The sequence below is a fragment of the Anolis sagrei genome, chromosome 2 (assembly GCF_037176765.1).
Source record: "Anolis sagrei isolate rAnoSag1 chromosome 2, rAnoSag1.mat, whole genome shotgun sequence".
NCBI lineage: Eukaryota > Metazoa > Chordata > Lepidosauria > Squamata > Dactyloidae > Anolis > Anolis sagrei.
The window spans coordinates 224,529,695-224,551,457 of NC_090022.1; the positions used below are offsets into that span (position 1 = coordinate 224,529,695).

A 21,763-nucleotide genomic window follows, 5' to 3' on the forward strand; every position below is an offset into this window, starting at 1 on the left:
AGTGAAATAGTGTGGGAAATAAGCATACTTCTAAACCCAAAATCCAAAGTAACTTTCTCTTTTAGAATTAGATCTGCATCCTCACTAGATTACTTCTGTGTCCAGACAGTGGCACCCAAACCTTCTATGCCAAGAATCATGAAACAAGAGTCTCTTAGGGTGATTTGATGATACACGGAACAGGAACACCTCCACTGCAGCTTTTATTGCAGTTTCCAATCTTCCACAGAAAAACATTATATAAAAATATATAACTTTGAGCAGCTTTAGAATTTTGATCTCTGCTTTTGTATATGCATATGTGAAACAAAAAGAAAAACTCAAACTTAGTAAACCCAAATCTAAACCTGGTACCATAGTAACCTGTGAGAAGTCTTCTTTAACAGTGCTTGTGCTGGGATCTCCGTGATACCATGTGAACTGGTGGAAGTCCTGTGACTGAGGCACATGGGACATTTCAGCCTTGGTTTTGAACTCCAGCATCAAGATAGTAGGAGGCAGAAGAATACTTAGAATCACCTAGAACAGAAACATGTGCTTGCTTAGACTTTATGCAAGGCTATTGTCCATTTCAACTTTGTATCACAAATGTTTAATTAGGCAGTGGCAGCTGATGCTGATAATCACAGGTGAAAAAGGTATAGATCCCACCAACATAGCCTAACTATTTCTAGCATAATTCCCCATCTTTTCACTACATAAAGCTTCTTCCACCAGCTCTAACTCAGCTTTCTCACATAAAGTCAAAGGCAGACAAGACATAAGGGACCTTTTCAGCAATAACAAAGATGGCTTTTAAAATCGAGAAAGAGGGAGAGTCTAATCTGAATTAAGACATGGAAGGCGATGACAATTTAGCATGTTTTTCCTACCACTCCAACCCTGATCTCAGTATGGGAATTAAAAGAAAATTTCAATTTGCACCAGCTAAAGGTTTTCTTCTAATACCTGACAGTTATGGGGAGGGCAAGTCCAGTTAAAGACTGCAACAGGCAGCAAGGGTCCCCATGCAAGTATTCCAGTCTGATTCAAAGCCATTAATGCAATGGCTAACATTATAGTTAAGTTATAGTTCCATATACAAAGGTCCATATTATTTTGAATACCATCAGGCAGTGTTGCCACCATCATATGCCCCAATTCTAATCTTGTAGGCTAGATACTGAAATGCAGGAGAGTGGCTCTGAGAAACACCCCTTCCTCTAAAATACTCCTAGGGGACTTCCACACAGCCCTTTATCCCAGGATCTGATCCCAGATTATCTTCTTTAAACTGGAATATATGAGTCCCCACTGCCAGATAACCTGGGATAAACAGATAATCTGGGATCAGAGCCTAGGATAATGGGGCAGTGTGGAACGGCTGCTAAACACACAAAACCTATTTACTTCTGGACTAAAACATGCTAGATAGCAATTCTATCGCATTTTATGCTACCATTTTTTTCCTGATCCTACTCTAATAGCTTCTATTGCTTGTTGAGGCAGAAGGGAAAACAAATACAGACCATCTGGTAAAGGATGTGTGGGGATTGTGGAGTCAAAAGGACTGATATGCTTCTTGTGATCAGTTATACTCTTGAGAACATATTTGTCTAATATTTGAAATGGTGTTTCAGGAGATACCCAACACTAAAGCAGCAACCCTCTCCAACTGGGACTGACACATTACCACCTATTACCTAATATGGTGGTCAAAACAGTGTCCTGTGGCTCTCCAGAGGTGGTGAAAATTAGCCAGCACAATCCTATAGGCTCTTTAGCCTAAAATAAAGCAATGATATGCACAAGGTTTATCTATCTTTGAAAAAAATAAATAAAATAATATCCAGACTCACCTTAAATGGAAGCTGAGTGGCCACATGATGCACAGCAGCTTCTGGTTAGTATTCTGTAATGGGTTTTTTTTCTATTTTATTGTTTGGGGGTTAGTTTTTGGTTAAAATCAAATGTCCAGGGGTTTTGGAGAAGTCTGGACAGTGGAATCCAGCCCAAACTGGCATCCAGACTGAGCATGGGCTCATCCGCTCAAGGAAAAAATGATAGCTGATGCCTGTGTCGCTGCCACTCCTAGATTGACATGGCACTCTATCTAGTCTGACATCAGCAGAAGCACCTGTGATGGCCAGAAACTCAGGCCAAGCTCCAAGGCTGGCTAGGACCAGCAGCAGTCACATGAAGGCGATGAGATATGAGTCGCCCCAGCAGAACAGATGTGCTCCCTGGCCATCTGAACAATCAGTGACCCTGGATTTGTCCTGTACCAGGGCATATTTACATAGGGATAAACTACCAATGTAGATGAGCCCACAGTTAGTGATTCAGGAACATCCACCACCTGAGTCGCCTTGGGGAGATAGGGTGGGACATAAATAAAGTGTATTAGTATTATCCAGTCCATGCAAGTGATTTGTTGTTCTTGTGTGCCTTCAAGTTGTTTCTGAATTACGGCAATTCTAAAGCAAGACTATTATGGAATTTTCAGAGTGGTTCGCCTTTGCCTTCCTCTGAGACTGAGAGAGTATGACTTGCCCAACTTCACGCAGTGGGTTTCCATGACAGAACATGGATTTGAACCCTGCTCTCTGGAACTATAGTCTAGTGCTCAAATTACTACATCACTCTGGCTCTCAATTCAAGTGCTACCCTGGTTGTCTTTATGTTCTCCGCTTTCTCCATAGATATTTCACAAGTCATTTTCTTGTAAACAAACATCCACATCAAATAGAATAAGATAGGCTATAGCAAATGGAACTGGCAGAAATTACGATGGGTAGAAAAGCACTGTAGAGTCACAGGAAGCAAACAAGCAAATGAGGTATCACTTAAACATTAGGAAGAACTTCATGATGGTAAGAACTGTTGGGCAGTGGAACACAATGTTTCAAAGTGTGATGAAGTCTCCTTCTCTGGAAGATTTTAGACAGAGGCTGGATGGTCATCTGTTGAGAATGCTCAGGTTGTGAAATCCTGCATGGCAGAATGGGGTTGGGCTGGATGGACCTTGTGGTCTCTTCCAATGCTATGATTCTAACATTTTGTGTGACTTACAACAGCAGGCCTCACCTACATTGCACTGTTTGCATGATCCATGTTGTAATATTGACACACACTTTTCCTATGGCATAACCCAGCTCCTTTTTCAAAAGAATGCTTCATCAATAATAAAAAAAGATGTTTAACATGCAACCAAAAGGTAAGAGATGTATGAGGAACCAGAGGCTATTGAGATGTTGTTGGCTTAATTTCCTGTTATCAGTTATCACTGGGCATACTGGTTTAGTAAAAAGTGGTTTTGGGGTTCAATATATCTGGAGAATTATAGGTTTTCCTCCTTGCTGAAAGACAAGGCAACCAACACAAAATCAAGTGCCTTCCAACTCTTTAGATACGGGACTCCGGACAGGATCTTTACCTTAAACCAAGAGTTCTTCCTCATTTTCAAGCGACCCATCCACATATCACTCAACAGCATCTGTGTGCATGTGTGAGACACAAAGGGTCGCAAACCCACTGACACAGCCAGTTTCAGGCATGTTGAGTTACTCCAGTTCTTCAGCTCATAAGTCAGCAGCTTCATGGCCATCTGCTCATTTTGTTTGAATGCATTATCCAGCACATCCAGAGCCAGCTGTCCAAATTCACTGTGACAGCAAAAGAAAAAAAGAGAGAGAAAGATGTCAAATTTAGAGAAATGACCAAGCAAATCTAACTCTGGCAGGTAACAGGCCTTGAATAAAATTCCTGTCATATATAAACTCTGATCATAGACATTAATGAGAATTTCTACAAGTGTGTGTTTTATGAGAACAACAATATATGACATTAAAGTTTCCTATTGACCCCTTGTTCTGATGATTCTGATATTTCTCTATCAAAGGCTATGATGTTTCTATGTTGCAAGCAACTCAATATGTTTCCATAAGCAAGCAATGTAAACACCATTGAGGATGAAACTCCTACTGATTTTATTGCTACGTCATGAAGAAACTCAAGATTTATTTATTGTACAATCCTGCACATGCTTGAAGATAAAAGAGTCACTGTTTTCAGTGGTGCTTGCTCTCTATGAAATACATATAGGATTGTAAACTTAAAATAACCTATTCATTCAGTCCAATTACAATTTGATAGTTGAAGAAGAATCAAAGAAAAAGTCAAGCTGAAATGCATGCTAGAAAATATTCGTTTTATGAAGAATGCCAATGCAATTTGCATCTTACTCAGGAAATAGACAGACAGATAATAGTTACTAGGCCTGGGCAATGCATGGTTCTAAATGGTTCTAAAGTACTTACAAAACTAAAGTTCTGGTGGTGAAAACTTCAAAATTCTAACAAAACTCTCAAAATTTCATTATAGATGGCAGTTCCTAATTGGTTCTGTCATAAAAATCGCCAATAATGAAATAATTAAATGTTGAACGTTTTGTTAGAGTTCTGAAATTTTCACCACCAGAACTTTAGTTTTGTAAGTACTTTAGAACCATTTAGAACCATGGATTTCCCAGGCCTAATAGTTACAGTATACTTCATTCCGCAAGAGGGGAATGCTTGGGGGGTCATCTTCTTTGTGTGGTGTTTCATGGTGTTCTGTCTTTAAAGAAGATGTAGAATTTACTCACTCCCATCACACAGGATCACTTCTTTCCCCTTCTAGCTCTATCATTTCAAGAATACCAACACTTTTTAAAACCAGGCACAGTGCTTTCCATTGCATTTGCCCTACACTAAAAGAGACAAGACACCCCTTTTGCAACACTGTGTTCCATGGGAACACTGACCTTAAGCCCCTTACACTAAAGGAGACAAAACACCCCTTTTGAGTCACTTCTTTCAATGGGACCCACACCCATTGAAAGGAGTATTAATAGACTACCCACAAGAATGCCTACACTTTCACTATGGGGAGCTCTGGAGTTGATTGTTTCCCGACTCCAAAAACCACAGTTTCTAAACACTTTAGTAACTGAGTCTTGTGGGCTAATGATGGAAGTTCTCCTGCGTAATTTTATGAGTTCTGTGAGACTCTATCTTTAAAATATCTTTTAAGTGCAAAGAATCAAGGGAAAGTAAGAATACGATGAAGTTCCCTGTCTACGAGTTGATTAAAACTTATGTTGACTCTAAGGTGAACCTATTATGTGGTTTTCTAAAGTGTGTGATTCAACTAAGGTCACCCAGAGGATTTCCATGGTAGAGCAAGGAACTCAGCCTTTATCTGATGTCATAGCCCTATCTATCTATCTATCTATCTATCTATCTATCTATCTATCTATCCATCCATCTAGTGTGGGGTAATGGTTTGCACACTGAACCGTGACTCTGAAGACCACGGTTCAAATCCCCACTCACCCATAGAAACTCATTAATGACCTTAGTTCAGTCATGCTATCTCAGCCTCAGAGCAAGGTGAAGGCAAACCTCATAGAATTCAAAGAGACCACAAGGGTCATCCAGTCCAACACCATTTTGCCATACAAAACCAAAGCATGCTTGACAGATGCCGATTCAGCCTCTCTTTAAAAATCTCCAGAGGAGGAGACTCCACCATGCTCTGGAACAGCATATTCCACTGAACATGTCTTACAAAGAAAACCCTGTGATAGGGTCACCATAAGTCAGAAACTATTTCAAGGTACACAACAACAACAACAACAACAACAACAACAACAAATGCATACCCACACAGATAAGTTCAAATAAAATATAAATAATCTATGTCAAAAGTTTGCTTGAAAAACCTACAAGATCCTTGTTTCTTGTTAGCCATAAAAGACAGCATACAAGTATTTCTAATAAGGTAAAAGACTAATTTAGGTTCCTTGTCTTTTTTCTGTACCCAATAAGGTAAAGAATTATGTTTGGGGGGGAAACCAGAGAAACAACTTTAGTAATTTGTTGATCCTGGTAGATGTACTATATTATCATTTTATCAAAATGTTCATGCAATGAAAGAGTAATGGCCCTGATGACTAAATTACAAATATTGAAGAAGGGTTAAAACTGGAATCACATGCAAAAAGATCATATTATTTGGTATTATGGTTTTGTACTGGCCAACTGTTTCTTGTGAAATTTTCTTTTCACTACAGAGGGTAAAATTAAGACCTTCAGTTTACACTGATGATCAGTCATGTCCATTGCTTTCTGCACCAAAGGACCACCAGCCATAATGATAGAGAATCTTAGTTGATGGAGAGAAAAAAGTCTAACCATTCTAATCACTGTAGATCTTTATTATCTCAAGTGAAGGGAGAACCCCTACTTTGAATACTTCTTCAGCTCTTCTGATGTATCATCTTCCATATTGCTTTCCTTTGCTTCATGGGCCATGGCTCTGTACAGTTTGCAAGCTACCACTGCTTTAACCATAGCTTCCTTTCCATGTTGCCAGAAGAACATAGCCATCTTCTGCCTTTTCATCAATACTGCCCAAACCAAGAGGTCATTATATGGGTAAATAAAGCCAACAGACTCTTGGTCATCAGAGACAGTAAATTCATCTTTTAGCTTCTTCCGGGTCTTCTGAAGAACAGCTGATTTTTCCTATAAGTTAATAAATAAAAACCAGGTCATTGCCTTAGGCAGCAACCTAATACTCATGTATTCATCAATTCATCTTGCATTTTGTGTGCTTTTGTGATATTTGTGTGCCATAACACAACTCAGATTTATACAATCCAGTAAAAACAACTCCAATGCAATACTTTCATAAAATATCAGTGAAACATTTGGGGGATATTGCAAAAATTCCAGTGCAGAATGCAATTATTACTAATACATTTTATAGTACTATGTGAATATGAGAAAGTATAGGCAATGTTGCTAGAGCAAGACATTTTAACAGTGGATACAATTACAACCGGCCTCCATCCAAATTTGCTGCTGACTTTCTTCAGATTCATAACTGAGCAAACATTTTCATTTCTTGGGGCAGAAAAAGAAGATATTTTAATTCTTAAATTAAGAAGGAATCTAAAGAAAATGTTGAATAGCATGACATCCTATAGAACTTTATCTGAATTATAGGACTATGGGAAATGGAAAAAATTGTTCCAGCAGGGTAACAGAAATATCTCAAATGCTACACATAACCCACTGGTCTGTAATCATCTACTGTTGGATTTTCTTGGATGCCTGATTTCTTTGACACCAAGGACTTGGGCCCATTTCAAGGGGAATACCTGGAACCATCCATACTTTATAAGTTTATCTGGTTCAACCTTGACTCAAAACCTGAGGGAAAAATATCTTACTTTACTAGGAATAAAGGATAATAGTTGAGAATCACTCACTTCCCCCATATGGTTGATTTCATAAGGCATAAGCAAAATTCCAACATTGTCAGGACACAGCCAATTTTTTTGGGTACAATTTCTCAGGCTTCAGGAAATATGGCTTCATTCCCTTTTCCTCTTTCCATGTGGAAAGTCAGAGGAAAATACAGACAACGTATGTTCTAGGCACCATCTTAGTATTAACTTGTGGCTTAGTCAGCTTCAGCAAATGGTAGCTGTGAACGGTCAGCTCTTTCATAATCCTTACTGAGGAAAGGAAGATAAAGAGTGGGAATCTGGGAATCCTGCTGTTCATTTTTGTAGGAGATAACAGCAAGATTTCTGCACCTTTCTTACTGGTAGGGTAGTCAATCTCCAGAGATAGCCATGAAATGCCACTTACCCTCCCAAATAAATTCACTGTGCACTCTGCAATTGGACTCAAAGATGATCCCAATTAGATACCTCCATGGGTTAGAGCATGCCTGGGAGTCAGAGTCAATTCCCTCCACCATTATACCATTGAATCCGTCTAAACACTATGGCTAACAAAACAAGATTTTTCCCAATCAAATGCTATTCTAGCAAATGGCATAAATACACAAAGAATCACAATACTTTATATTTGTATGGCTGTGCTGTTCTGAAGAACTGGGAATGCAAGGTGTTTTCAGCAGATCCAGCTCGACTCCCCATCTGATTAAGCTGGTGGAGGGAGAAATTCTGGGCCAAACTGGTGACAGCTCTCTAGTTCCAAAGAAATTTCATGAAAACAAAAAAAAGAACGAAATGTATTAGAGGTAGGCCACAGTAGGGTTACAGCCTCATCATGTCATCCAAGTTAAGATACATTCGCATTAAGAGGTTCCTAGTTTTCTTCCTAGCCATGGTAGTATAATCTTATTTTATCTTCAAATCTATAGTGCTTTTATAACTGTTGAAATTCCTCTTCACTTTATTTTGTACTCCTGCTATAAGGACATTAGTCGTGATACCATATTTCTTTGTATTATAGCAGAGGGGTTAGCTGAACGGATAATTAAATAGGATGTCCAGCAATTGGCAAATCACTATCCATATTAAAACTGTTTCCCTTTTAAAATACACACAGAGCAAAAATGCTACGAAGGCATTCTGTGGAGATTGTGTTATTCTTATATCCTTTACAAATCCATCCCATTAACTCAGACCCTCTGGGTTATATCTATCTCAGCTATCCCAAACTAGGCTAACTATTACAGATATTTTCTCTGCCCCCAGATTGTGGAATAACCTGCCAGAAAATATCCCTCAGCTGGCAATACTGTCTGAACATTTAAAACATCTATCTCTTCTGACAAGCCTATCTAGACTATTTTTAAATCATGAGTTTTATAGTGTATGTGGATGGATTTTAATATGCATTGGTTTTATATGCTTGTTTAATTGTTGTTATGTATTGTGTTATCTGTTGTGGTTCCCTGCTTCACTTCATAGGATGAGGCAGTTAAGAAAGTGTTACTGTTATGCTATTGTTATTTTTGAAAGAGGGTGAGGACAACAATGACAATGGCTTTCAGAAAAAGAAAAAAAGTCAGAAACAATACTAGGGCGATTATTAAAATATTAAGTTGTCACATGGATCCTTTTTAAAATGTGAATAAATTTACCCTGGTGTTTTTACAACACATGCTCATCTGGAGGTAGTCTGATTATCACTTTTCAGGTATTGTTAGCTTACTAAAAACTAAATTGTGCTAATATGAATTTACCTTGTGTTTCCTGTATAGGCTGTTGTACAGGACTCTGAAATGTTTTCTTGTATAGCTGCTCTGATAGGCTCCACCAATCAAATATTCTATTACCAGCCCGATGTCTATCAGTGATATTTTGTAGTCCACTGGAAGTGTACTCTGTAACATATTTTTTGACAGTTTATGCAGCAAATAAGGAAATATTTATCATACTTACAGTCTTTTATTGAGTAAGGCATTCCTATATCTCAGGAATCCTTACAAGCCTGTAAATTATTTGTGTATTATTATCCTGATGTTGTAAACAGAGACCTGGAGTCTAACAAATGACTTATAGAAGAATACGTACTGCGTTCATAGCTAAAGAAACATTTGAATCAGAATTTCATGGTGTTGCAAAGAACAGCAAATTGTAAGCAATGATAAATTTAAGTGGCTGACAGTACAAAATGATTGTTTCACATTCTTTGGAATTGTAAGTTACCTGTTTTACATCACAAACAAGGTGACGCAGAAGAAGATTTGTTGGTCCTTGTTTCTAGGATAATTCAGAAAGAATAAGACATAATCAATGGAGCAAATATATAAAAGAAAAGAAAAATGTTTCATTAAACATGAAGCAATAATTTAGAATCATCATTTTAATGCCTAGTTGCCATTTTCCTATTAACCAAGAGTTCAAGCATCTACTTATCATCTGACTGTCTATCATCCATTTTTATACTGATTTTTGCCTAAGGCAGGATGCAGGGTGGCTTACAACAAATTTAAGCCAAGTATAGCTGAAGCATATTTGATATGAAGGTCCAAAAATATTTGGAAGCTTCAACTAGCCCAACGGGCAGCGGCCAGATTTCTCACCAGATCTGCATACAGGGAGCATACCACCACCACCAACCCCCCCCCCCCCCCCCCCCGTTACATCAACTTCACTGGCTGCCGATCTGCTACGGAGCACAAATCAAAGTGCTGGCCTTGGCCTATAAAGCCTTAAATGGTTCCAGCCCAGTTTACTTGTCTGAACATATCTCCCTGTACAACCCTCCTCAGGGACTAAGATCATCGGGAGAAGGCCTGCTCTTGATCCTACCACCCTTGCTAGCGTGGCTGGTGGGGACAAGAGACAGGGCCTTCTCAGTAGTGCCCTCTCGGCTATGGAACACCCTCCCTAATGAAATCAGATTTGCCCCCTCTCTCCTGTCCTTTAGGGAAAAAAACTTAAAACTTGGTTGTGGGACCAAGCATTCGAGCAGCAGACACAGCAATAATAATGAGAATGATTTATTGGACTGACCTAGATTATGACTTGAATTTGCATGATTTTAATTGGATGTTTTGTACTCGATATTTTAACTATTGTTTTAATCGTTATTATAATTGTCTTTGTCTGGGCATCTAATGGTTACCCATTGTGAGGCCGCCCAGAGTCCCGCTCCGGGGGTGAGAAGGAAGGAATACAAATGTATGAAATCAATAAAATAAAATAAATAAAAATCATTACAAGATGAATTGCAGATGTTGAAAAACACATCAAAACATTACAAAGGAAGAAAGAGTTAAAAGACTCTTATGCTATACTAAGTTAGGCCTGACTAAATAAAAAGAAAGCCAAAAGGAGGCCAACTGAGCCTCCTATGGGAAGGAATTCCAAAATTTTACAGCAGCCATTGAAAAAGCCATCTTCTGTGTCCATGGGAAACTCTGTGATGATAAGGAGGAAAAAAGTTGGAAATCTCAAATATTTAGCAATCTCAGTTCTTTATCATTCAAAAAGCCATGTTTGGATCAAATCAATGGACTAAACGTTAGTTTTCTATGATTACATTGCTTTTAAAAATACATATTTAGGGAAATTCAAGTACTCACTGTATTGTACAGTTCCTCTAGTCGGCCTATGGTAAGAAAACGATGGGGGTTCACACCATATTCTATTAGCAGCTTCACAAATTCTACACGATCCATTACCAAAGCATCTAGCATGGCTTGCTCTAAGGAACCAACCTTCAAATAAAAGCACACAATACATTAAACATTTTTAAATGCTGGGGACCAAAATTAGAAATAAATAAATCATGAAAAAAGCAGAACTATAAGCATATGCAATCAGAAAATGGAAACCAAATGTCACCTTCCAGTGCTGTCCATAAACCAATATATGCTTCTTAGCAATGTCCAGTCTGTTCCAGGCCAGTGCCAGATTTAGTTGATCTGGGGCTGACATATTTGTCCCTATAAACAAGCAAATATTCTTTTAGCTTTAAATGTACATTTCTATTTCATTCGTTGATATGTCTAAGAAGGAAGGTGCAGAAATGATGATGTAGAGCTACCTTTTAAGAGTGCAATCAGGATGGCCAGATCAATGTCTTGATGTTCCTCTGACTCTGCATCAAATATTGTTATCTATCAAAACAGGAAAACATCTTGCTAAGGGAAAAGAAGGGGCCAAAGCAACAGACAATTAAGGACAGCTATCTCTGGCTAGAGAAAGATTGTTGGCACATAAATGAATTTATAACGTGCCAAAATATTGTTGATAGTGTGCCAAAATACGTTAATTCTTTTCCTTCACATGATGGTCCAACCATCCTCAGAATAATCACCAGAGTTATATCATGTTGTTGATTCAATACTGTACAATTGGGGAGCACAGAATTTAAATACATATGTGAGGATAACTCTTGGATTTCTTATGAATATGAGAAACTGGATGAAAGGTAATCCTATTATTTTCAATGGGAGGAATGACCAAGCTATCAAGAAGAGGATGTAGCTTATACAGGAGGCCCTAACTCAGTGGTTCTCAACCTGTGGGTCCCTAGGTGTTTTGGCCTACAACTCCCAGAAATCCCAGCCAGTTTGCCTGCAGTCAGGATTTCTGGGAGTTGAAGACCAAAACAACTGGGGATCCACAGGTTGAGAACCACTACTCTAAGTGAATAAGTGACATGGTGGATAAAGGAGACCATGCATAGTAGTTCTGTGGATATGGGTGTCATATTGCATAACTAACCATAGGTTAAGAATGGTGGTGTGACACTCCAGATGTTGTTGGAGTACTGCTCCCTTCACCCCTCACCATTGGCTATGTTGGCTATATCTGATGGGATTTATAGTCCAGAAACAACTGGACAACCACAAGTTGGCCACCCCTCATTGCTAAACATTAAATGGAAGAACAGGAAAGGATTCTTCTCCAGTAACTCGGGATAGGTGAATAGATCTGAACTATCACTGAGAGGGATAGCATCTCAGAGAGGTAAAATTCTGGTTTGGACCTGTGAGACAGAAACAAAAACAGTCTAGAAATCAGTCCTGCCCAACAGCAAGGAAAGCTCCTAGATAAAATGTATTCATGGCATGAAGTTGTTTGAGAAGTTTCTATGAGAACTCTGCCCTTTGTTCTACACATAAACATATAGTCAAGAATTAATATACTACTCAATTACATACGAGCAATGTACAGTTGGTAGTTTTTATCATGCTTATAAGGAATGAGAAAGTGAATCCCAATATATAAGTTGCCTTATATATTGCACGCATTAAACAAAGAATATAGGTCCTGCATCCCCAGTTATAACTTCTGCCAAAACTTCTGCCAAAGAATATCCTTGTGTTATCTTCAAGTATGCAATCACATAACTATCAGAAAGATGATGCAAGCAAGGATAATTACGGATAAACTTTGCCCTATGATCGTTTTTTCAGGATAATAATTTTAGTCAATAAACATCTCAACTTAAGTAAAAATTTAGTAGCATTGCAGAGAATTAAATCAAATAGAAATGAATTTTGTTCATACATCACACTTACAGAATCCCTGTATTCCATACACTCCATTAAAATTTTAAACAGATGATGAGATTGTTTCTGATTAAAACTGAACATATTCTGAATCATCAATAAGATCTGTTCTTTAAGTTGGGGGCTCAGATTCCTGAAAGAGAAAAATATATATAGAAAGATAACTTTGCATCGCTTGCTCTTCTTGTTGTTGATCTACATTCAGAAAAGACATTTGAACAAATTACTCACACCTGAAGTATAGATTCCATCCCATCCTTAAAGAACTAATATCTACAGTTATTATGGGAATTCAGCCCAAGTAGAAATAAATATATCGAACAGGGATTAGCAACTAGATTGGCTCAGGGGTCAATTATTTGCTAATTCCTATTGCTGGCATATGCATAGCTGACAAAGGAAGATCTAAGTCCAACTTGCTGAGGTTGTTTATTGGTAGACTGAGAAAAAGCCAGGTAGAATTAAATGTGAATGAAACAGGGTATTTCTTTATGCCACTTGCAGTTTCCTTTCCTCATGCACTGAAATACTGAAAGAAGTACAGCAGCAGCAGCAGCAGCAGCAGCAGCAACAACAACAACACTTTATTTATATACCGCTCTATCTCCTCAAGGGGACTCAGAGCGGTTTCCAAGTAACATCATCAATACATACATACAGAGTAAACAACATAAACATAAAATTAACAAAGCAATATAAGCATTAAAAATCACAATAGCACATATATATTTAAAATAATCCTGCCTGTTCAAGGCAGCTTAAAAAGGCCGGGCCGGGACTAGTGCAATTTCTAGAGGGCCCGGGAAATTAAGGGCAATGCTATAGCAGGCAACAACAATAATAGGTATAGTCTATGGCTGTTCATTTCAAGGGCCTAATAGGAGGAAGTGACCTGGATGAGTGGTAGAAAATGATATGGCCATATTGAACAATATCTGGGGCTGAGCTAGAACTAGTCGTTCTCAAAGGCTTCTTTAAACCACCAGGTCTTCAAGCTCTTACGAAAGGAGGAGAGGGATGTGGCCTGACTTATTTCCCTAGGAAAGGTGTTCCAGAGGCAGGGGGGCACCACTGAGAAGGCCCTCTCTCTCATCCCCACCAACCGTGTTTGTGACGGTGGTGAGAGTGAGAGGAGGGCCTCTCTGGAAAATCTTAAAGTTCGCGCTGAAAAAAATAATGAGTTAATAATACCCTTGAAAATATAATGTAACTAAATGGGGACTAAATTTAACCAGAAAAGATTTCCAAACTAAATTATGAAGTATGGAAAATGTTACTGGAATGTGATCCTGACAATATGAGATTTTTGGGAATTTTGTGGCTTAAGGACCTCTTCACATGGGGCAAATTTTGGCCACAAAGCCTGCCAGCTCCCATCTTATACCAGAGAAGTACTTCTGGGGTGGCTCTATGGCAAAAGTGCTGCAGAACTGGAGTCACCATCAAAAAAACATCGATGGTAGCAACACGGCAGACTACCTGTGGTTGCATTGCCCTCAGCGGAGGGCTCAACATTACCCTGTCCTCATAACTGAGGACGCTTCACCCCATGCAGGGTGTGAGGCGACAGTTCCCTGGACGTGTACCGTCCCTGGACGTGTACCGTCAGAATCACCATAATCCACAGGTATTCCAGAGGCATATCTGAAGAGGTCCTAAGACACTCTAATACCATCAAGATCACAACTTTAACGTCAACACAACTGTTACACTTTCAATACTAGATGAGCTACCTCAGCTGCTTCTTTGGAATCACCCTGAGAAATGAGAAGACAAATAAGGAAATGTTAATGACCAGAGGATCCCAAACTGTCCAGGCATAATGTATGCTCAGCCAGACCCATAGCCAGGATTTTGATTCAGGGGATGCTGAGTTTGATTCGGGGAGGGGGGGCTAAGTTTGATTCAAACGGGGGGCGGGGGGGGGGCGGAGGATCTACCCTAGCAAACCTTTTGTATCGTTATCACAATAGCCCCATGTATATGGGATATATTGAGAATGGTGATCAGATCATGATATGAATAAACATAACAGTTTAAATAATGTACTAGTAAGGCCTTCTCGCAGACCACCCTGAGAATTTGGGGGGGGGGGGGGCTGAAGCCCCCCCTCCCCCCCCCCCCCCCCCCCCCCCCGGCTACATGCCTGTGCTCAGCATTACCCTTCAGTCATAACTGAGGAAATAGTTTCAGCTACCTTTGGGGGCATCTTGGAACATATACCCTTAGGGTACTGGATTCTGTATTGTATTAAAAAAAGAACATTAGGGATATGTTATAAAGAGATAGCCAAGGAGGTAAAAACGAGCAATACAAAAAAGATGGTTTAAAAGATCTGCAAAAAATTGGCCCTACTACTCCATTCACCTCCCTCAGAATGAGAAGCCACAATAAAGAAGCATTCACTTGATACTTACTCCCTTGATACTCAGTGAGGTAGACATATTGCACAATTTAAGACTTGTACTGAATACATGCTCTCTCAGCTTGCCTATTTACTTTTCTAAATTTTTGAAGACATTAAATAAAACAAATGTATAACTTGAGAGTACTCACGTCACATCTGCTGTGTGTTTGTGGGTAAAAGCAAGGAGGTCAGCTGCTCTTCCAGTTCCCTCATATACTACTACAGGGATGGCAGGTTTGTCCCTCACATATTCCCACACTGTCAAGATCTCGTTTGGACCACCTTCAACTACCAGCCCAACCAAAGGCACTCCTTGTCCCATTCCTGTTCAAAATTGCACAGTAGTATCAAATAGAGTTCCTTAGTACATATTATAATCTATTGCATCAGGGGAATGAAAAAAGGAATGAAAAAGAAGATGAAATACTCTAGGTGTTTGGGAAACAGGATTATAACATGCCTCAGTCATCAATCACATGGAAAATGACATCCCAAGAACATATTCCTATACTTCTGAAAAAGGATAAAGCATATGGAACTGCAATTCCCATCAACATTCACTTTTGGCTGTGCTGGCTAGGGTTGATAGAGATCCAACTCAATTATACCTAAAGAGTCAAGGAGCCCACCCCAACCTCTGAAAGAAGTCTGGAAGAAACATCTTACAAAACAAATAGAGAACAAGCCTTACTTACTAGTGTGTATTTTCTGAAGAGACAGGTACTTTTCCAGATTTCTCCTCAGTTTCATCTCATTGCCATACTTGCCCACTGTGCCATCATCAACTAGTATAAAATGGGAATGCATGCTGTTGAGGGTACTCAGCTTGCTTAGAGGGTTGCCCAGCGTCTGATACAGGCAGACTACCTGAGAAGAATCAAATTTAAAGACAGCTCCTCCAAGACATGATGCATTGGCTTTAAGATTGTCCTTAAAATGGGTGGCGTCATCATATGGTAATGTAAGACGGTTGCCTCCAGTAGTGGTCAATGGGAAATGTCAACCATATGTTGGAAGAGAGAGAGCTGCGTGTCTCACACCATGTCATGCACACCTAAGTGGCCTGCTGCCATTAGTAACAACGAAGGGGACCACACTGAACAACTGTGCTGAAGGAAATTGGTTTTCATGCACAGAATGTGTCAGGTGATATTGCAAAATGTGTTGGAGGACTCCAACTATCCAGGTTAGGAGAGGCTGGGGAAGAGGGTAGGACACTCACTATATTTAGAGTACAGTATGACCCCAATATCCACAGGGGATATGTACACTGCTTGGCTATGAAGCATTTCTGGCCCAGGATTTCTGCTGGAGGACCTAGAAAATGCATATTTTGTCAGATGTGGATAAATGTAACAATGGATACCAGTGTCAGTAATACTTGTTAGTATCTAAGTAAAAACTAGATTGCAAATACTTTTTCTGTACTTTGAGGGAGTTTGTGAGTAAATCTTGCATTAAAACCCATAAGGATAAAAGCAGGACTCAGTACTGTAGGTAAATGTATCTGCTACTAAAAAAAATGAATGATCTAACATGAAAATCAATGTTGAATATTCAGATTAAATCAAAAACATCAGTTTATGTTCACCTATCTTTACAATGCATCATAAGTGCCTTTTGAAACCATGCAACACAATAAACACAAATGGTAAATTGAGAGTTCCAATTCTGAAAATTGCATAGTAGTATTTCTAACTCATCTCCCTTCCTCCCAACATTTTACTGGGAATAGTTACTCACACATATATCCACCCCACCCCACCCCCCACCCCAAAAAACCCCTCAAAATTACTCTAGAGCAGGCATGCATTTTATACACTTGCAAACAATATCATGTCAATCTTATAACAGTCCTTTTCGCCAACCAATCTATAAATAGAAATGTGTGATTCCATCCGGACTATGAAATAACATATGCAAGAATCTGTTTTCTGTCTCTACTATTACCAGTCAATATATTTATGCAATTGTATGCATAAACTGTTTTATTGACATGCATACATGTGATGACAAATTATGCCAGCTTTTTATTGCCCTGGATGCACATTTGTCCCCATGGAACGATTGTTCATCACTGTACAGACATAGGGTTCAGGTCAAAGGGAGTTTTTAAATAAAAACAAAACAAAAAACATTCATTAACTCACATCTTTTCCAATGAGATCTCTTTGGTTCTCAATTATACCCCAAGGGGGGATTCCAACTGTGCAGATCTTACTTAAATACTGAGAAGCATGGATTTTCAATGCATCTCCCACATGCTTGGACACACCTTAGCAAATAACAACAAGAAACATGTCTTACATAAAAATTTTATTGATTTGATAATAACAAAAAAAAGCCAATAATCCTTACAGGGTTAACCATTCCAAGGATTTGTGATCTTCCGAGGACTAATTAGCACCAAGACTGGTATAATCTGGCAACATTAACACAGTTGGAAGAAATGTTTCCATTTAAATGGATTTTCAGAAGGACTTAGTCAGATCTGAGATGCAATTATCTTTATATACATCCTTTGGAAAAATTGTAATACAGAAACACTTTCACAATTGTCTGACCAGCTTATGAACTACATAGACAAAAGAGAACAAGATTAACACATCCTTCTATCATTATATAGAGGATATATTGTTAGTACTGACTCTAAGACACTGTCCTGTATACTGATAGTTTACGTTGTGCATTTGTTACTGGAGAACAAAACTGATTTGACAACTACAGGATAACAAAATTGTTTGGACAACACTGACATACTCTATCTGTCAAGATCCAGAATCAAAAACTTCATCATAAAATTTGATGTGCAAGCTGTTATTCATGTGCAGCTCTGCCATACAGAAATAGAGACATTTGGTGTTTCAGATGGTTTGTCCCCAAAGAACAGAAACATTAGTATCTTATTATTAAAAGTCCAAAACTTCCCAATGGGATAGTTGGGTCCAGTAACACATACGGTAATATGGTTCCAAGGGCTATTAGTGAACATAATTCCACTTCCAAATGACAAACTAAGTAACAGATGCATCCAAAATTAGTCTTTAAAATGAAGACTCTTGTTATAACAATGAAGTACAAGTTATACCCTATCTATGCTAACACACACAAAAATCAATGTTCAAAATAAGGTAGCTTCCCCTTCCATTTTACTAGGATACTACATTTTTAAAATGGCATTACTGTACCAGCATTGATGCCTTCTGTCAGGATCCATGCTCCTGTAGTCTCAGCAGCTTTGACTAAACCTTTGCTAAAAAGTTGCTTAAGTTTAGCAGGAAGTTTGAAGTTCTGGATGCCACCGTGAACAGAAATGACCAGTTTTGGCAATTCCATCTGCCATTCTTTTACCATGAGCTGCAATAACTGGTCCAATTTTGTATCACAGGAAGCTCTGATGTACTGGAGGATTGTTAAAAGATACATCCACATAGAGAGAAAATAAATATTTCTGTTTGAGGCACATTTGATAAATAAATGTCATAGCTCACATAATGTAAGATTGCTTTACACAAATAACAGGTTTAATAAGATAAGCAGGAATCGAATTTTGTTCATTATGGTTTTTTGTTAAGTGATGTCACAGGTGTCACTTAATTTTGGCACAGTCTAAATATTTTCCATCTCCAAAGCTACCACCCCAGCATCCCCTGGTCAGTGGTTATGTATAGGTCAACCATGGATAACTGTGGAAAGCTAACTTGGAGGAGAACGTGGAGGGCTGCACCTCCATTGCATTCCTTATGGGAAAAGGAAGATGTTTTTGACACAAAATGCCCACAGGTATCTTCCAGAGATAAGCATGCCCTGTCTTTGCCCTCCTGGGCCATTTTTAAATGATGAATAGGTCTCTCTCTAGAGTGTGTGGAAAAGACTCTCATGCCCTCTAAAAGAGCATTTAGGGCAGAAAGCTTTTTTAAAATGATGCCAGAACCCCTAGGAGACATTAAAGAAACTGCCCTTGGGAACATAATTTGCTCATGATGATAGTTGATGATAATTGTAGTCTTATTCTCAGGGGTGGGATGTATCCTAACATTTCCAGAGTTTGTGGCTAATTGACATGGATCTGTTTCATTCCTTAGATCAAAAGCCTTACCACATTCATTCATTTATTCGTTTAGTATATTTATATCTTGCCTTTCTCGACCCTGAGGGGGACTCAAGGTGCTTATAGCATAGGCAATAATTCAATGCCTTAAAAACAATATACATCCAATATACAATTAAATAAGCATCTCAATTTATAATTTAAATGAGATTAAGAACATTAAAATGCATAAAACATTGCAATTACAACTATAAAACCACATTATACTGTATGTATGTATGCACGCATATGCGCCCGCGCAGACACACACACACACACACACACACACATGATCTGAAAGGAAACAGCATTATGTTTGGATGATGTGAAAGGTAATAAGATTCCTACCTATAGTGTCTGACTAATTTTTGCTTCTGTTTGATATTGCACAAATTAGATTATGAGAAATTATGTAGAAGTATCTTGTTCCATTGAAAATCTAACTCCAGTAGTTTGATGTTTAGCTCAGGTATTCATTATCTGAATACCTGAGCTAAACATATTTTGACACTGAAATCCCATTTTAAAATGTATGCAAACCTTGGAATGGTAAGTATGATCACCATCTTGAAAATTGATAGTGCCAAATGCATCCGTTGGGCTCGTCTTTGTATCCTTTTGGACAGACCATTTTTCATTCTCTTTTCCCTTCTCAGACTGAAACAGAGGCCAACTATAATCTATCCCTGGATGGTCACCAATTAGCCGGCCACAACAACATCTTTAACAAAAAGTCAAATAAAACAGTATCAGACTAAAAAATAGTTTTATTCTGAACTCTTGAACATATAAACAGCCATCTTAATGCTCGTATGTCATTTCCTATCCAAAGTGAAATTTCTCGTTATTTTTTATTTTTATTAATAAAGGAAGATTATATAATAATTGCTTTTTCAATTACAGTATGATGTCCTATGCATTCTGTATACATGCTTTCACAGTCTAAAACATCCCCTCCCACAGAAGTGCTTGTAAGCCTCTCTAGGTCCTCCACTGCACTTCTATGCTTCTAGCCAAAGTATAGTCAAAATATAGTGTTTGCTGTTTTCTATAGTTTCAGTTACCCATGAAGGTTTTTCAAATGTTGAGATGATACTGTAGCAATACTCAGTGCCCACTCCTTACTTTACAAAAAAAAAAAAAAAACAGTCTCAATTTTAATATAAACTTACCGGATTAAGTTCTGACATACTTGACACCCTGCAGGACACCTACAGGAAAATGGGTTTAAAATTAGTATATAGGTAACAGGTGATCCATGTTCTATGGTCAAAGTTCATAAAACATTTTGATGTGTAAATTATTACAGTACCTGAAATTCAAGGCATTAAGTTGTGTTGCAGATTTCTTGTCCAAGCATTGTCAGCCTTTAATATTGCACCAATATCACAAGATTACACCATACTTTTCTGTTCCTTTGTAGGGGATAACATTTTTATTTGGTAGGCAATGCCCCCCAAAATGCCAGTCCCACAACTATACACCTGCATTTGCCTCCCCTAGAATTTGGATCATATTATCAGTAACTGTCTTACATGTAAGGAGTAATAGCTACTGCTTTTATGTTAAACTGCTGTTCTAATACTAATATTGCAGTGTATATTAGCAATATGTTTTTTTAAATAAAATGTGTATTACTGCTTGTATAATTAACCAAAATAAAGAAAAAGAAACAAAGTACCTGTGAGGATCTTTGGAACTTGGTACAATTCTTGCACACTCTCTTTTATTGAAGACTCCCTCAATCCACGATTTCTGGGACTGAACAGAAATATTACATCTCAAATATTATCTATACTTTAATAGATAAAAGCAACTGTTCAATTATATTTGATTAAAGGAACCCTCTTGTGATGTTCACATCCAGACTTGAATGCATGACATTGATTTACACACCTTTTTTTTTTCTTAAGTAAGTTTAATCTGTGCTGATTTTATTTTGTTTCTAAAACTGTCTTCCACTAATATCTGCTTGGGAAAGACTGAATTGATCAAACTCATCACTGCAATATGATGATCTAGCAACTACCTCTGCCCACAGATACAGATTTGTGGGCGGAGGTGATCAATACCTATGAGTGGTCATGGTCAGATTACTTTCTGGTCAGAGCTAGTATAGCTACAACCTGCCCCTACATGGGTAGAGGACCTATTAAAATGGTCCATCTTCAAAGGCTAATGGATCCCTTGAGAGTTCAGGAGGCCTTCGTGAGTTTTATGGTTGACATCACTAAGAATCCCTTTGAATCCCTACTCAATACATGGAATAAAAATCTAGCCGGTCTTGACACGATTGCTCCCAAATGTCCTCTCTGACCTTTTACAAATCAGGCTCCTGGTATACATAGACCCTCAGGGAAATGAAATGGGAAGGATGGCAAGTAGAACACAGATGGTGGAAAATTCAACTTTTATGCGACGAGACATGGTATAAAGGCCACCCTTGCTCC

The 21,763-nt window shown here is 38.5% G+C and overlaps 1 protein-coding gene across 1 annotated transcript in view; it reads right to left on the reverse strand.

Moving 5' to 3' along the window:
- The window catches only part of TRPM6 (transient receptor potential cation channel subfamily M member 6), an 89,603-nt gene that overhangs the window by 48,642 nt on the left and 19,198 nt on the right, over positions 1-21,763 (reverse strand). Inside the window, exons 3-19 of the mRNA XM_060759690.2 lie at positions 20,995-21,074; positions 20,486-20,524; positions 19,854-20,034; positions 18,412-18,625; positions 17,374-17,498; positions 15,919-16,090; positions 15,373-15,547; positions 12,826-12,949; positions 11,343-11,415; positions 11,141-11,241; positions 10,879-11,013; positions 9,497-9,550; positions 9,031-9,171; positions 7,898-8,026; positions 6,268-6,548; positions 3,416-3,644; positions 364-519 (exon numbers count right to left, since the gene is read on the reverse strand). Coding sequence (XP_060615673.2) covers positions 364-519; positions 3,416-3,644; positions 6,268-6,548; positions 7,898-8,026; positions 9,031-9,171; positions 9,497-9,550; positions 10,879-11,013; positions 11,141-11,241; positions 11,343-11,415; positions 12,826-12,949; positions 15,373-15,547; positions 15,919-16,090; positions 17,374-17,498; positions 18,412-18,625; positions 19,854-20,034; positions 20,486-20,524; positions 20,995-21,074 — 2,409 coding nt within the window. The remainder of the gene's footprint in view (positions 1-363; positions 520-3,415; positions 3,645-6,267; positions 6,549-7,897; positions 8,027-9,030; positions 9,172-9,496; positions 9,551-10,878; positions 11,014-11,140; positions 11,242-11,342; positions 11,416-12,825; positions 12,950-15,372; positions 15,548-15,918; positions 16,091-17,373; positions 17,499-18,411; positions 18,626-19,853; positions 20,035-20,485; positions 20,525-20,994; positions 21,075-21,763) is intronic.